Consider the following 14,963-nt stretch of genomic DNA (forward strand, 5'->3'; position numbering starts at 1 on the left):
TCTTTGCCTTGCATGGAGATAAATACGACACGCCGCGCCGGAGCCGTTAAATTAATTTGGGTGATAAGCAATTTACTGGGTCCACAATCCACAACGTTAACAATTTGGCCATACGAAATAGTGACGTTCAATTTAAGGGTTATTTTACTCTTTGATCTTCACACTTATTTGAATTCATAAGTGGCAACATTGCATTGTGTCACATTGTGTTTTTGTTTTTTGGTCGCGGTGTTTGCTTTGGTCGCTTGGAAAATAAAATAAAGTTTTAAAGCGAATACAAATAATTATTTTGTGAATATAAATTGCCGGCTACAAAAACGACAAAATGGCGGTAAGCTTTTATGGTCATCAGTAATTACAGTTTTAATATAATGCTTATAACATTATCCTAACCTCTTAAATTCAAAATCATGTAAAAATAGTAAAACTTATAAAATCCTCGGAATCAGGTAATGAATTATTTTTACAGTCGATAGCAGCAGCCCAAGTACAAGAAGTGCGTTCTATAACACGCATTGAAAGGATTGGCGCCCATTCTCACATACGAGGACTCGGTTTAGATGATTCCTTGGAGCCAAGAGCAGTGTCTCAAGGAATGGTGGGCCAGAAGATGGCGAGGAAAGCTGCCGGTGTTATTTTGCAGATGATTCGAGAAGGTATTTATTGAATAAACTGACAGGTTACTATAGTAACCAGTAATTTATAGGTTAGGTTTTAGATGATTATAATTAAAGTAAGAAAAAATGTGCAGTTTACACTTGTTGATTGAAATGGATAAATTGAAATTTGTTTGTTGAACTTCATCATTGAGCTCGAACTTTAAATTAAGCCTTGGTTCTAGGAAAAATAGCAGGGCGAGCTGTTCTCTTAGCTGGTCAGCCTGGAACTGGCAAGACGGCTATTGCAATGGGCCTTGCACAGGCCCTGGGTCCTGACACACCATTCACCAGTATGGCTGGTATGTTATTTGCAATCATTTAAATACTTGGTAACATGACAAAGTTGCAAATATATTTAGCAGACTGAACTACTTCAATAAGTCTTCAATTTATATATTTCCCTTACAGGTTCTGAAATTTATTCCCTAGAAATGAGTAAAACAGAAGCATTGACACAGGCTATCAGAAAATCTATTGGCATAAGAATCAAGTAAGATTTCCTTCATTTAAACTACTTTTACAACATTAATAGCTTTACAACACTTTTATATGATGACAATAAACAAATACACCCAATATTGAATTGTTACTTTTTTTAGAGAAGAATCTGAGATTATAGAGGGGGAAGTGGTGGAAGTAGTGATAGAGAGAGCGGTAGGCACTGGGGGTGCACGGGTCGGTCGGCTTACTCTCAAGACAACTGACATGGAGACCAATTATGACATGGGCACTAAGATGATAGACTCACTACTCAAAGAAAAGGTATAGTTCTTAAAATATGTTTTCATGGTCCTTTCCCTATCTCTGTAAGCCCCACATTGCACCTAAAAATGTGCCCTTCACAGCAACTCATACAATGTTCCAAGTGGTCAAGATTTTTACCACCTCTATACCACAATTGAAAAGATTTTCTACATGTGATGTCTTATTTTAGGTACAAGCGGGTGATGTAATAACTATAGACAAAGCAACAGGCAAGATAAACAAGCTCGGCAGAAGTTTTGCTCGTGCCAGAGATTATGATGCTACAGGTATATTTAACTCTCATAATGTACCTCATCAATCATCATCATCATCAACACCAGCTCACTATACATCCCCACCGAGGGGCTCGGAGCCTGCCCTAAGTTAGGGTGACTAGGCCATAGTCAACCACGCTGGCCAAGTGTGGGTTGGTTGACTTCACACGTATCTTTAAATTTTTTTGCTGATATGTGTTTTCCTTCACCGTAAATGTAATTGTCTTTATATACTATGTAGTAAACATTTAACTTAAATTGTGAGTACTGATATTGTGGCAACTTAAAGTACATCACAAAACAACTTAACATTATTATGTGTCTCCAGGTCACCAAGCTCGTTTTGTACAATGCCCTGAAGGAGAGTTGCAGAAGCGCAAAGAAGTTGTCCATACAGTGACCTTGCATGAGGTTGATGTCATCAATTCAAGGACACATGGATTCCTGGCTTTATTCTCTGGTATGTGTAATGGTTTTCGACACAAAAAATAACACTGAAAAATCACATCGTTTACTCTATTATAATGGAAAATTGTGAACTGACCACCATGTGGTTTTTAGTTGGTGCAGGCCCAACATCACTTATCTTTACCCCTATAAAGTTGAGTATACATTAGGCATTTCCCAAGCTAAAAAAAGGCTACAAACTCTAACAAACATCCATCCATCTAAACTTTCACATTTATAATATTAGCATGATTTTTTAAAAGTTATACAATGTAATATTTTCTCAGGTGATACTGGTGAGATCAAGTCTGAGATCCGCGAGCAGATCAACAGCAAGGTAGCGGAGTGGCGCGAGGAGGGCAAGGCTGAGATGATACCTGGAGTACTCTTTATTGACGAAGTAAGTTAACATTGCTAGCTAATTATCTAGGAAATTTACTTTTTTATACAACAGGAGACCAAGAAACCACACATTTAAAGTTTTAAATAAAATAATTAAGACTGTAAAATTAATCAATAATATCAGGGTTGCTTAAGTCTCTTGTGAGTTAATTGTTTTGTCAAGTTATAATAACAGAGAAAAATCTAATCTTCTCTTTCAGGCACACATGCTGGATATAGAGTGCTTCTCTTTCCTGAACCGTGCGTTAGAGCAGGAAACCGCTCCTATCGTGATGATGGCGACCAACCGCGGTATCACCAGGATTAGAGGCACCAACTACAAGAGTCCGCACGGCATCCCACTGGACCTGCTGGACAGGATGATCATAGTGCCCACTACACCATACTCACAGCAGGAGTTGAAGGAGATACTTAATATTAGGTAACTTAGTAATATTATGCCAAGCATTAACACAAGGTGTTACTAACAATTGCAAAGATAATAATAATAATAACCCGTAGTATCCATTGTCAACCAAAGTATTTGACTATTTCTGTGTGTTATTCTAGTTTATCTCATACCTACTCTCTTCTCTCTCTTTCTCTCTCTCTCTCACACACACTCCAACCAAATTCGTTTTGTTTATTAAATGGTGTTTACTAGGTTTTTATACCATAAACTCTTTTTTTTTAATCTTTGTTGGGGAAAGGGGGGATTTTTGTCTTGGACAAAACATGTCAATTCCATAGTGCTCTTCTAAGACTTTAAGAAACAAGCCAACATAATCGTACAACCACTTCAGATGCTGGCTCAGCCAATATTGACATAACAAAGCCTACAACGGACGGGTTGAGTTTTAACTCCCGGAAAACCATAAACTCTAGTTGTCGCAACATTGACCTAAAACATGTTTTGGTCTCTCTATACCTAAAGAGGTACAAAGATTTATTAATTTCGTGTCAGATGTGAGGAGGAGGACTGTCAGATGTCGGGAGACGCGCTGACTGTGCTGACGCGCGTCGCCACGGAGACCTCGCTGCGGTACGCCATACAACTCATCACCACCGCCTCGCTCGTCGCCAAGCGCAGAAAGGCCACGGAGGTACAAACATTTCACTATACACTAACGTCATATCGTCACTTTATATATGTCCCCATTGGTAGATTCAGATTCATCTCTAATATATAGGTGACTAGACCATAGTCAACTATGCACTGCGGGTTGACTATCTTTGAATTTCTTAGCAGATGTGCAAGTTACATCATAATGTTTTCCTTCATTGACGCTTCGATATAGACAGCCAGACGCCAAGTTTTGGTTCTTTAACCTCTACCCCAGTAGAATGCTTAGGAAGAAGTATCCTCCTTATGTGCGTCCTCCTCTCTGGTAAGTTAGAACGCATCCATAAATGTGAATATCTGTGGTCTATGAGCTCCGTTTAGTCGCTATTTTGGCGAACTTAAGTGGTCACTTTTCGTTTCCTACCCTACAATGTAAAATAACGTTAAGGGCCTGTCCCACCACTGGCTGATAGAGACTCAGATAGGTCAAAAATCACGTCACTGCCAAATAGAGTAAACCCGGTTTTTCCATAACATATTTTAGATGTTGGATTGTTTTCTGACAATTTACAAGAATTGTGGGACAAGCCCTAAATCTCGATTCAAAATGTTTATGTGCAATGTGGTAAAATACTTTTTTAATTTGGAATTTGTTGTCTTGTAACTTGGAATTTGTTGTTCGTTTCATTTCGGAGTTAATAAAATAATGTGTTTATTGTATTCCAGGTGAGCATGGAGGATGTCAAGAAGGTGTACTCTTTGTTCCTAGACGAGCACAGGTCGGAGCAGTTCCTGAAGGAATACCAGGATGAGTTCATGTTCGATGACGGAGCAGGTGGTACGTAATTGTTGTCAATTAAAATAAATTAACTATAGTGAATTAACTTAATCATTAGGCGATCTTTTGTCAAAATCTTTTTTATGCATACATATTTCAATTTATTTTGTATCTGTTCCAGACGCGCCGCAACAAATGGAAGTGTCACAATAAAATGTTGCCATGTGAAAAATATTCGAGTATGACGGAGTAAATGTTACTTTTCCAGAGTGGATGTTTTTGTTTTAATTTTAAGTTCTTTGTTTAAGATTTACCTATAATAAACTCTCATTATACCAAAATAATTTGTTTTATTTATTACTCTCACCTGCTCGTGGCTCCGGGTAATAGACCTCGTTAACGTATGTACTCTAGACCTATATTACTGTATAATTCTTCTCCAAAAAGAAAAAAGAAAACAACATAGTTAACAGAAACTTCACCTACTAACACGATAAACGGCTAACGGTACAAATATTTTTATACAATTACCGTTTTTAGCCTGAAGCCTGAAGTTCTTCAGTTAATTTGATAAAACTGTTACTCTCCAATTTATTTTTATTTCAGTCTTAGGGCCTGTCCCACCACTGGCTGATACAGGCTCAAATAGCTTTATAACGACGTTACTGTCAGATAAGGGAACTAAATCCGATATCTCATATATTTTACACGTTGGATTGTTATACAATTTGGTGGGACAGGCCCTTAATCTCGTACTCTGCCTTCTACAAAGTTTGTACTCGTAGGTATCATATCTATAAATAGATTAGTGGTACTTTTGCCGTCCTTAAAAATACCAGCGGAAATGTTTTACTTAAAAAGACTAGCTTTAATTAAAAAAAAAACCCAGTTAGTAATTAGATAACTTGTAATCCGATAGTAACTTCCGATCGAGCTACGATTCTGCTAACTGCAAACAGCCACAGAACTCATCCTGTTCTATCTTCAAAGACTTTCTCTGAGTAAAATTATTGTATAAAATTTAATTATAAAAAGTAAATTACCATGCTCTAAAAATATAAATTACAAAAAAAACACGCTGTAGTTTAAAGTAATTGTAATTAAAAAGTTCTAAACATAGATAAAAGATACTGGTTCTAAGTACTAAGGAAATAATTAGCAGGCAATTGGCGTATGTTGATTTTATATCTGTGTATCGTCGCCGGATGGAAGATGTCTTACGGTATTTCGCTCAGCAGCCTGTGCGTTTAGCTAAGAAAAGGCACACGAGCGAGGTCACTGTCATCCTGAGGCTGCGACGGCCGCCACTTACATAGAAACGAACTTAAAAAGTCGCAAGAGTAACGTATGATAATGGTTTGCTATAAACTAATAATCAGATCCGTTACATTAGTGTACGAAGCTTTTATTTTACTGTAATTTAACAAAAGTTTGTTAAACCCATGAAAACTTGATAGCTAAATATTTAAGTTGACAGGTACACTAATACTTGTCGGTGTAAATGCATTCCGCGAGTTTGCAATAGCTGGTCACCGTTGCTGCGGTCATCACGCCATCACTCGCTGGCGTCGCGTCGCGTCTTAGTTGTCCTCGGAGACAGACGTGTCCGCGGAGCGCGCCATTACGCCGCTATACAAATTCAATTTATTTTAATTGTTCCCAAACAATTCAGTGTTAAGTGTACTGACGACGTTAATGGGACATCAAATCAGATAGGTAAGTCTAAAAGATAACGGTTCGATAAAGTGAACGGTAGTATTTGTGTGAAAACAGTTATGCTTGATTTGTTTGTTGATCTCCCATGCGATGCGAAGTTTTAAAAAAAAAAATATATGTCACGTAACTGTTAAGTGGGTTAATTTAATTATAATATTATTTGTTGCTTTATTTGAATAATATTCGCGTTTTACTTTACTTATTTTTATTAATACTTGAAACTAAGTTAACGTAATTTTTCGTTGCAATTATAATTTCGGTGACTGCAGCAATCCTTATAAATGTCTAACTGATTGTTCTGGCATCATAGAATATAATACAATAACACCTTTGGAACTACACTTAGTTAGTGGTTTTTTTAACAAAAAATAGAACCCGGGAATCAACGCATAAAACGTACGACTTAAGAATTAAAAAATCCGCGATCGCAATAGGAATTTATATGGTAACTAGTTTTATTTTTGTAATAAGGTAATAACTATTATACTTAATATTAATATCCTTATTAAACTTCGCAAGGGTTTTTATCATGAATCAGACAATGAATCATTTCTATTAGAACCTTATCGTATTCTAGCTTTCGGAATTTGATGGCAGGAAATAGGAAATAACGTTATTTAGCAGACAATACTGTCCTGAAAGTATTAAACAATTGACAAGATCTCGATTTTATAACCTGTTTCGCAACAAGAATGTGATCTTCTGTCGATTACTATATAAAATCTAATGAAGATTTAACAAAAAAACACACACATGAACTTAGAGGTTATTGTCCTTATACGAGAGGATATGAAAAAGGCAAAAAAAAGTTAGTAACCGTGAGATCCCGTTTGCAGAGCGGGCGACTTCATTTAGCGGGCATAGTTTCCCAGAAACTCAACATGAGACTAATTAAATATGGCGGATTAAATACTTGGAAACAGCATCGCATCGCAAGCTTAGATATATTAAGACCGGGTGCACACTTTTGACTAAACTATCGCACAACAATATTCGCAGCCAATTCAACTGTTTAGTTGGACAAGAAAAACTCGAGTAGTGTAACCTCCATATAAGCGCATAGAAATCAAAGCGAGACTAAATAGTTATGCGATAGCTTAGTTTGGGGTGGGCGCACGTTATAATTGTAATTTTAAATCTATGTTAAAGAAATATTTTACGGTATCAGCACCACATATGACCCAAATATATTATTATATTAACTAGGTCTTTTTAACACCGAGAACCGTTTTTTGTCGATCTTTTTTCTTGCAACATATGCACAGGAAACGACTGGAAAGCAATAAACATAAAGACTTACTTCTAAAAGACTCGTTAAATTAAGAATTCGTTAAAAATATATTTGCAAAAGGCCACATTTTACGCTTATTTCTGACAATTTTAACTAAAGAGTCAAAGTTTTCAGTTAAAACAGAACTAAGCCTATCTAGCGGTCTTTATGTATACTATTTGAAATGCAACGATATACATTTCTGTTCAAATCCAATATGCGTGTTATTTCCACACGTGAGATATTGTGATCTAGTCTATGTCAGCCTTCTAGTATTCCGGCCCACCTGTTAGTGCCTATCGTCACGTAACCTTGTTCCAGTGCTAAGTAAATGATGACATAGATTGTACAGACAACACGTGTGATCAAATCATGAATCGCAAATCGGAGGTTATACATATTTGTATTACTTATTAATAAAACGATTAAACATCCGTGTTATTAACTATTCTTTGATTTAAGAGTACTGGCTGGTTATTGAAGACTTTAAAATAAAACGAATATCGTTAACGCCACTGGAGGAACTGTTCAAGCAATGTTCACCAAGTGCAATAGCAATATAAGATACTTTTTCCTTAAAAAACAATAGCGATGTACAGTAAATAGCGATTTCGAACCTTCTATTATGATAAAACTCACGATTCCAATTAAATTCCTGCGATAAATTTAATAATGATTCAGAATACTAAGGAAAACTGATTTGTTTATGAAATGATATCTATTTGATATCATCGATATTTCTTATTTATTTTAAGTGATAATGGAACGATTTCAAAATAAGAATTTTAGATGTTGTTGACCTTTGCAGATCTTTTTCTTTTGTAATATAATTTTATGTTGCAACACCAATTCCATTGTTTTGTTTTCTTTTTCGTCGTTTGAAAATTAAGGAATATTCCCCTCATCGGTATGAAGCAAACAAATCACATGTGTTTATTAATTACTCGTTTCTACGAAGTCGTATCGTCTTCAATATTTGGATGTGACAAATACTTGACCAGGGTTACCGCCGACTTGTTGAATTAATGGTACATTGTTTTTGCTTTAGAACGGCCGGTCAGTAGCGGCTTGCATATTAAATTTGCTAATCCAAATGGGACGTGACATTTAAGTCGGCGATTGTACTCATCAAGTGTTTGAGATCACAAAGGATTTAGGCAGACTTAAATTTATTTTCTGATCGATGAGTTTTGATTTTCTTATTTAATGTTATAGTTCAGTTATAAAAAGTTATAGTACTCAACATTTAGTATTACTTCTTCTTCGTCTTCTTCTTCTTTTAATGTTTAGTGAATTAGTGATTAGTGTAACTTGGCATGACAATAAAGAGATTCCCCCTCTATACGACGTGCCATTTCAAGCGTCAGTACACATCTCTTGTACAGATTCCTAGACATAACTTTATCTAATTTTTATTTTTAAATTCTATCGTGAAATAAATAAATTTAATTATAGAATAAGATCACACAATGACGCGGTTCAAGACAATATTGGTGACCGGGGGCGCGGGGTACATCGGCAGTCATTGCGTGGTGGACCTCCTCGAGGCCGGATACGAAGTGGTGGCAATAGACAACTTCGCGAACGCAGTGGGCGACGACCACGGCTCTCCCGCGCTACAGCGAGCTGAACAAATCACTGGCAAAACTATCACCTTCTACAAAGCAGATCTACTTGACAAACCGCAAATAAATGACATCTTCGACAAGGTAAATTTTCAGAGGGTGCTGACAACTCCTGTATCGCTTGTTTTAACACATATTGGTAACTGTAATTTTTATAACAAATGTTTCGGCAATGGAATCGCACTTTTTAACATGTGTGTTATGTCAAAGGACGTATAAATTGTTTACGATATATTGTTAACTTACTACTATATTTGTGAATAAAAGCGTTATAACGCATACTTAAATCTTTGGTAACAAAGTAGTTTACAAAAGATTAAATGATATTAGGGAACCTTTAAAGAAAACCACTATTTCACTGACATGATTGTACCTTCTAGTTCTTTTGTATAATTTATGGCACATTGTAGTAACTTTTGTTATATATTATATTATTATTATTATTATTATTATTATTAATTCCAGCACCAAGTGGACTGCGTCATACATTTTGCGGCTCTGAAGGCGGTCGGAGAGTCGATGCAACAACCACTTCTCTACTATCAGAACAATTTACTGGGAATGCTTAATTTATTAGAGGTAATTTTCTGTTCATTACAACGAAATGTAGAAATCTAGTATTAGTAAATATCAAGTTGTTTTTGCATTTAATTCGATTACGTCATCATTTTTTTTTAATTTGTTGCAATTAAACATTGAATCTATGAATAGAATCTTTTGACCTCTCCATTAGCTAGTTTACGTGAATCCTACGACCTCCATAAGATTTTATTATATTTTTGTGTATAACTCACGATATATGACGTGATATATCTATGCACATACAAACACTTGAAAAGTTTGCGGCGAAATCATGGCGATAAAGTACTTGACATAGATTTCATAGTTGCGGCGATTATGACCACCGTTTCCGTGATCTTAAGTTTTTTAGAACACGCGGACACCTTTGACTATACTATCATACAACTGTTTTATCGCGCAATGATTCCTATGTACTTATATGGAGGTGTGAACTCGATTTTTAGTTGTGCAACTAAACAGTTGAATTGGCTACGAAACAATCGACAATCGCAACAGTTGTGCGACAGTTTAGTCAAAGGTGTGTGTCCGTTCGTAATTTTGCACTGCTCTCAATGTTCTCGGCTGGAAGTATTTGGATGCAGAAGGCAAAGAAAGCATTCGAAAATTTCCTAGCTGATCGCTACACCTACCCAGTAAACAATACGTTGCTAACAAACTATCGGTGACTGTCTCTTCGTTATATAGGTGATGAGGTCTCACAACTGCTATCAAATGGTGTTCTCATCATCTTGCACGGTGTACGGCGAGCCGGAGCATCTGCCCATCACCGAGACACATCCTACAGGGAAGATCACCAACGTGTACGGCAGAACCAAGTACTTCATTGAAGAGATGCTGAAAGATCTTAGTGTGGCAGAAAAGGTAAGTACCCTTCTGCCTTTTAACCTGTTAAAGATGTCTATGGGCAGGTTATTATTTTAGCGTTGTCCCACTTGCTTGTTTGACTTTTACTATAGAAAAATTAATAAATAGTTGAGACTTCCACATCAAAAACTTCGAACCATTTAACGGAGCACCTTTGATAAATTGATAACTTTATAAATATTTCAGATATGATATAAATGCATACAAACACTTAGTCATTTTGTAAAAGATGGATATAAATGATAAGATTTACTTTCACTATTAAAAAGACAGAATATATCTTTCGTCATAGTACATCAAACAAGTTTTTGGCGCTTTCCAATTCGACTAACATTTAGGTGAAGAATTGGAATCAGACCAAAGTAAATACCGGTTCCGTAGATCGCTTTAAGGTCAAGGATATTCTGTTTCCGTGATATCGTATCAAAATTAAATTGACGTGCGAATCTATCTTCGATGGCTATTTGTCGAATTTGATTGACATTATACGCTGAAAAGGAGAATGATTTTGCTATTAACTTTCAGCTGTAGTTGTCTCCAATCTGAATGGTCGATGCACGGTTCTATTTATTGAGACCAATAAAGATTTTCCATCAATTATTATCTATTTACATTTTATTTTTCGCGAATAGAGATGGAACATAATATCACTGCGGTACTTCAACCCGGTGGGGGCGCATCCCTCGGGGCTCATCGGCGAGGACCCGACCAAGGAGTTCACGAACCTCATGCCGTTTATGGCTCAAGTTGCTTTGGGCAAGAAACCCGTGCTCACCGTCTTCGGCAACGATTATAACACGCCTGATGGCACTGGTAAGTGTTTTTTTATTATCTTTTTAACTTATTGTTGACGAAACGTTCAGTCTAAAGTTTTATCACCATCATCATCATCAGAGGCACTAGAGCCGCGGGTGGGCCTGGTCCAGTAAATTCCTCCATATCGGTCTATATTAGGCTTGTTGTTTCTAGCCCTTGATGCCGACATTTATAAGGTCTCGAATCTTGTCTAAAATCTTATACAGCTTTTAAAAAATTAACTAAAACTCCCAAGTTAGTACCTGGAATAGACAAGATAGAGTTGGGAACATTTTTTTTTAATATTTTATGTTACATTCACCTGAAGACTATCGTTCGTTAATTATAATTTCCATGTAAATTAAAATATTATAAATGTTATAGGTATTCGTGACTACATTCACGTGATGGATTTAGCCAACGGTCACGTCGCAGCATTGAAACTATTGAATGATAATCAAGTTGGTTTGAAGGTTTGTATCAATTGCAGATTTGTAAAAAAAAAATGTTTCTAGTAAATGTCAAGTAACAAAACACTACGAGTTTTTGAAAAAAGAACTTTTATCTTTATCTACCCCGCATTAACATTAATAAGTTAACACCTTGAATGCCACTAGGAATTTTAAATATTATTTGAACTCACAATCGAGTCAGGTGATCAGATAACAAGTATTAAGATTGAATGTGAAAGGCTACAAAGAGGAAGACCGAAGAATGTATGAATGGATTGTGTTAGAATATATTTTAAGAAGTGGATTCAAGACGGATAGAGACGTAAGGAAGTGCAGCACGTACTAATCCAACCTTCCAAAGGGACAAGAGCAGGTTGAAAGCGAGATGGCACTCAATGTGTTAATTCGTCTATACTATCTGGACCAATATTCTATCGAATTGAAGCCATCAATTGCGTTACACAGGTATATAACTTGGGGACCGGCAAGGGTGTGTCAGTAAAGGAACTGGTGGATGTGTTCGAGCGCGTGACGAGTACTCGGATCCCGCTGCAGTACGTGTCGCGGCGGCTCGGCGACATCACCGCGATGTGGGCGGACGCCACGCTCGCGCGGGACGAGCTCGGCTGGACAACTAAATACACTATTGAAGAGATGTGTACGTATTGGCCAAACATTATTATGTACATTTTTACATAAAAAATATATTTTGTAAATATTCTCGCTTATAGATTGCGATATAATGTCGATTAAGAAAACTTTCACAAACATCTTTATCAATTATGAATATTTAAATGACTGATAACTATCAATAATAAGCATTTGACGCAACTAATCTATACAAACGAGTAGACGTAAATTAGCGTGTCTTAATAAAAGTGGACTTAGTAAATTACCTGAAATATTTAAGATAATAAAAATTTACAAACCTAAAAAAAACGACAATCAATTTAACCATGCTTGGTCACTGCATTAAAGTAATTAAGTACATACAAATAACAAACTTTGAAAAGGAATAGTTTCTCAATTCGATTGTTTTTTTCAGGCACCGACTTTTGGAGATGGCAGACAATGAACCCAGATGGATATCCCAAAAAGAACACGAAAACTACTGTCATTATTACCAATGGAAACAGCTAAAACTAAAACAATAAAATGATTTATTTATAATAATGTTTAATTATCTTTTACAAGTTAAGATAAACATTATACACATATTTCAATCTTAATACAAATCATTGAAAAATGCCTAAATCTATTTATTTCGTATTAAAATTGTAAATACATAATACAATTTTTGATTTTCAATAAAAATGACATCATATTAATTATTTCTAATTAAGATTACTTTCTTTTTTATTTTCATCTAAATCTTCGTATAGCGAAATATGTTGCCATTTGAGTGGTTCATATCCAACACTGGTAGTATTTGGAAGTAAGTATCTTGCAAATAGTTCCAAAGTTTGAGGATTTCCAGGTACATATGAGGATAATATATCTGCAAATTAAAATTATAACTATTAAAAAGCAAACAAAAAAAATTAACATTATCAAGCTAGCAACACACCTTGTGAGTTTATTTTCATACAAAACAATTAGTGGCATTGAATGTGATAACTTGCATGAATTTTAAAAAGTATACTAACCTAATAATGGTGGTTTATGCGAGTGTAAGGCACTTGGCACACTCACAATCAAACTTTCTTCTGGTATATTCACATTACCAACCTTTCCTAAGATTATTCTCTCATACGGTTGTTTCTTACATCCAGTGTTAAATACACATAAAGGTTTCAAATCTCTGGTTACTTTGAGCCAATACCATGTTGTGACATACTCTACACCCCAATTGGGAAATATCATTTCTTTCAATGCGGTGATATTACTTGGTGAGTTGGTACACCAAACTGCAACAAGGCAGTTATCAGCAAATAGGTTTTTAACTGGTATTGATGCAATATCTTCATTGTACATCATAGAATAACTGTAAACATACTGCAATAATATTGGTATGCTATCTGAGAGCTAATTTAAGAAAAAATGTATTTTTAATATTTGCATTTTTACTCTATGTAAACCTCACTATTAAGTATAAAATAAAAATGCTAGCTTAACTACTGCACCATATAATCATAAATAAATGCATATCAAGCACATACACTTTTAGTAATATCTTAGGTACTATTCAATTTGTACAATTACAAAATTCATAATGAAAAAACTAACCTTAACTTGGAGTTTGCAGCTTTCAGCCGTCTTATATATTTGTTCCACCAAGGAGGATCTGCTATTACAATGTCATATTTACTACCATCAAGTTTCTTACAACAATCTTTGACATCTCCACATAAAAACCTAGAATAAAGACAGAATTGTTATGTGGTTATTGCAATATAGTATTCTACATATCTTTATCACTAGTCCTGATATTGTGACAATGTATAATTCGAAATTATACATAAATAAAATAGGTATGTTTCATGAAGTGGGCCATATAAGATTTTACTGATCATTTTAATGGAAAAAAAATACCCACCGTGAATTTTGAGGTATAAGGAAAAATTCATCATTAATTTTACACTTAATTGGCAAATTAGAGTCATTTCCTCCACTTATGTTGGCATGATCGAAAATAGTAGATTCAAAATAATTCTTTGCTATATTTCTTACAAATGTTGTGTCTACCAATTTGTAGCGATGTTTGAAATGTTCAATAACATCAGTTGTAATTAATTGTAGAAACTTCTCAAACATTGTTTGCACCGAAAATGTCTAAAAGTACAAAAAAACGTCGGATAAACGAACTAAGAATAATTACAATCGTTTAATTCTCGTACCTCTTGATTAATAATACTCGAGTCTTTTTTTCGTTTTCTAGGATTTCCAGGTTTTAAAACGCTTGTAATATTATTAGATATTGAAAAAATTGAACCTGTAAGGGCATAAGATTTAAACTGTTCAGGCGTAATGACTACATTCTGGTAAGTTTTTGAAATGTAACCCTGGTGGTCAAGTGCGAAGAATTTTTCACTCTTAAAAAGGACACTCATTTTATTTAATGTTAAAAATCTCAATTAAAGATTAATAATTAATTTACAAAATCAAATCAAAACAATGTTTGACATTTAACAAAAATATTACATTGACACTTGACAGTGACAAACCCACCACAGATAAGCATTCTATTTCATTTCACACAAATCATTAAATCTGAAATTTTTGTTTTCACATGCAATTTTGTGGAAAGTATTGGCAAAGGCCTATGTCCAAGAGAGATAAAGGCTGATGACGATGATTCAATTTAGAAAAGAT

General features: G+C 35.2%; 3 protein-coding genes across 4 annotated transcripts; 2 read left to right on the top strand and 1 right to left on the bottom strand.

Annotated features, from left to right (window-relative positions):
- The first annotated feature begins 198 nt into the window (after window positions 1-198).
- Window positions 199-4,616, top strand: LOC106102320 (ruvB-like 2). Its single transcript, XM_013281749.1, has 12 exons — window positions 199-331; window positions 470-656; window positions 842-958; window positions 1,068-1,149; window positions 1,259-1,421; window positions 1,594-1,690; window positions 2,007-2,138; window positions 2,413-2,525; window positions 2,728-2,948; window positions 3,471-3,609; window positions 4,296-4,407; window positions 4,529-4,616. The coding sequence occupies exons 1-12, from the start codon at window positions 326-328 to the stop codon at window positions 4,558-4,560; spliced, it is 1,401 nt and encodes a 466-aa protein (XP_013137203.1). The 5' UTR covers window positions 199-325; the 3' UTR covers window positions 4,561-4,616.
- A 1,278-nt stretch (window positions 4,617-5,894) lies between these two features.
- On the top strand, window positions 5,895-12,821 carry LOC106102321 (UDP-glucose 4-epimerase-like). Its single transcript, XM_013281750.1, has 8 exons — window positions 5,895-6,063; window positions 8,789-9,042; window positions 9,424-9,537; window positions 10,225-10,401; window positions 11,037-11,217; window positions 11,584-11,672; window positions 12,117-12,309; window positions 12,697-12,821. The coding sequence occupies exons 2-8, from the start codon at window positions 8,803-8,805 to the stop codon at window positions 12,789-12,791; spliced, it is 1,089 nt and encodes a 362-aa protein (XP_013137204.1). The 5' UTR covers window positions 5,895-6,063; window positions 8,789-8,802; the 3' UTR covers window positions 12,792-12,821.
- On the bottom strand, window positions 12,795-14,780 carry LOC106102323 (methyltransferase-like protein 2). Of its 2 annotated transcripts, none has more exons than XM_013281751.1 (5): window positions 14,489-14,780; window positions 14,188-14,423; window positions 13,878-14,006; window positions 13,298-13,635; window positions 12,795-13,149 (listed from the first exon to the last, which is right to left on the bottom strand). In XM_013281751.1, the coding sequence occupies exons 1-5, from the start codon at window positions 14,699-14,701 to the stop codon at window positions 12,986-12,988; spliced, it is 1,080 nt and encodes a 359-aa protein (XP_013137205.1). In that variant the 5' UTR covers window positions 14,702-14,780; the 3' UTR covers window positions 12,795-12,985. The 2 variants fall into 2 exon arrangements, with proteins under 2 accessions (XP_013137205.1, XP_013137206.1); XM_013281752.1 differs by having other exon boundaries at window positions 14,584-14,691.
- Between the last annotated feature and the right edge of the window lie 183 nt (window positions 14,781-14,963).

The sequence above is a fragment of the Papilio polytes genome, unplaced genomic scaffold (assembly GCF_000836215.1).
Source record: "Papilio polytes unplaced genomic scaffold, Ppol_1.0 DF823923.1, whole genome shotgun sequence".
In the NCBI taxonomy this organism is placed as follows: domain Eukaryota; kingdom Metazoa; phylum Arthropoda; class Insecta; order Lepidoptera; family Papilionidae; genus Papilio; species Papilio polytes.

Coding starts and splice junctions, on each gene's coding strand:
- LOC106102321 (XM_013281750.1), top strand. CDS start 8,803: ATGACGCGGTTCAAGACAATATTGGTGACCGGGGGCGCGGGGTACATC. Junction 10,402..11,036: donor ATCTTAGTGTGGCAGAAAAG/GTAAGTACCCTT, acceptor TTTCGCGAATAG/AGATGGAACATAATATCACT. Junction 11,218..11,583: donor TAACACGCCTGATGGCACTG/GTAAGTGTTTTT, acceptor TAAATGTTATAG/GTATTCGTGACTACATTCAC.
- LOC106102320 (XM_013281749.1), top strand. Junction 1,691..2,006: donor CAGAGATTATGATGCTACAG/GTATATTTAACT, acceptor ATGTGTCTCCAG/GTCACCAAGCTCGTTTTGTA. Junction 3,610..4,295: donor AGCGCAGAAAGGCCACGGAG/GTACAAACATTT, acceptor ATTGTATTCCAG/GTGAGCATGGAGGATGTCAA.
- LOC106102323 (XM_013281751.1), bottom strand. CDS start 14,701: ATGAGTGTCCTTTTTAAGAGTGAAAAATTCTTCGCACTTGACCACCAG. Junction 14,424..14,488: donor CGAGTATTATTAATCAAGAG/GTACGAGAATTA, acceptor TTGTACTTTTAG/ACATTTTCGGTGCAAACAAT. Junction 13,636..13,877: donor GCTGCAAACTCCAAGTTAAG/GTTAGTTTTTTC, acceptor GTATGTTTACAG/TTATTCTATGATGTACAATG.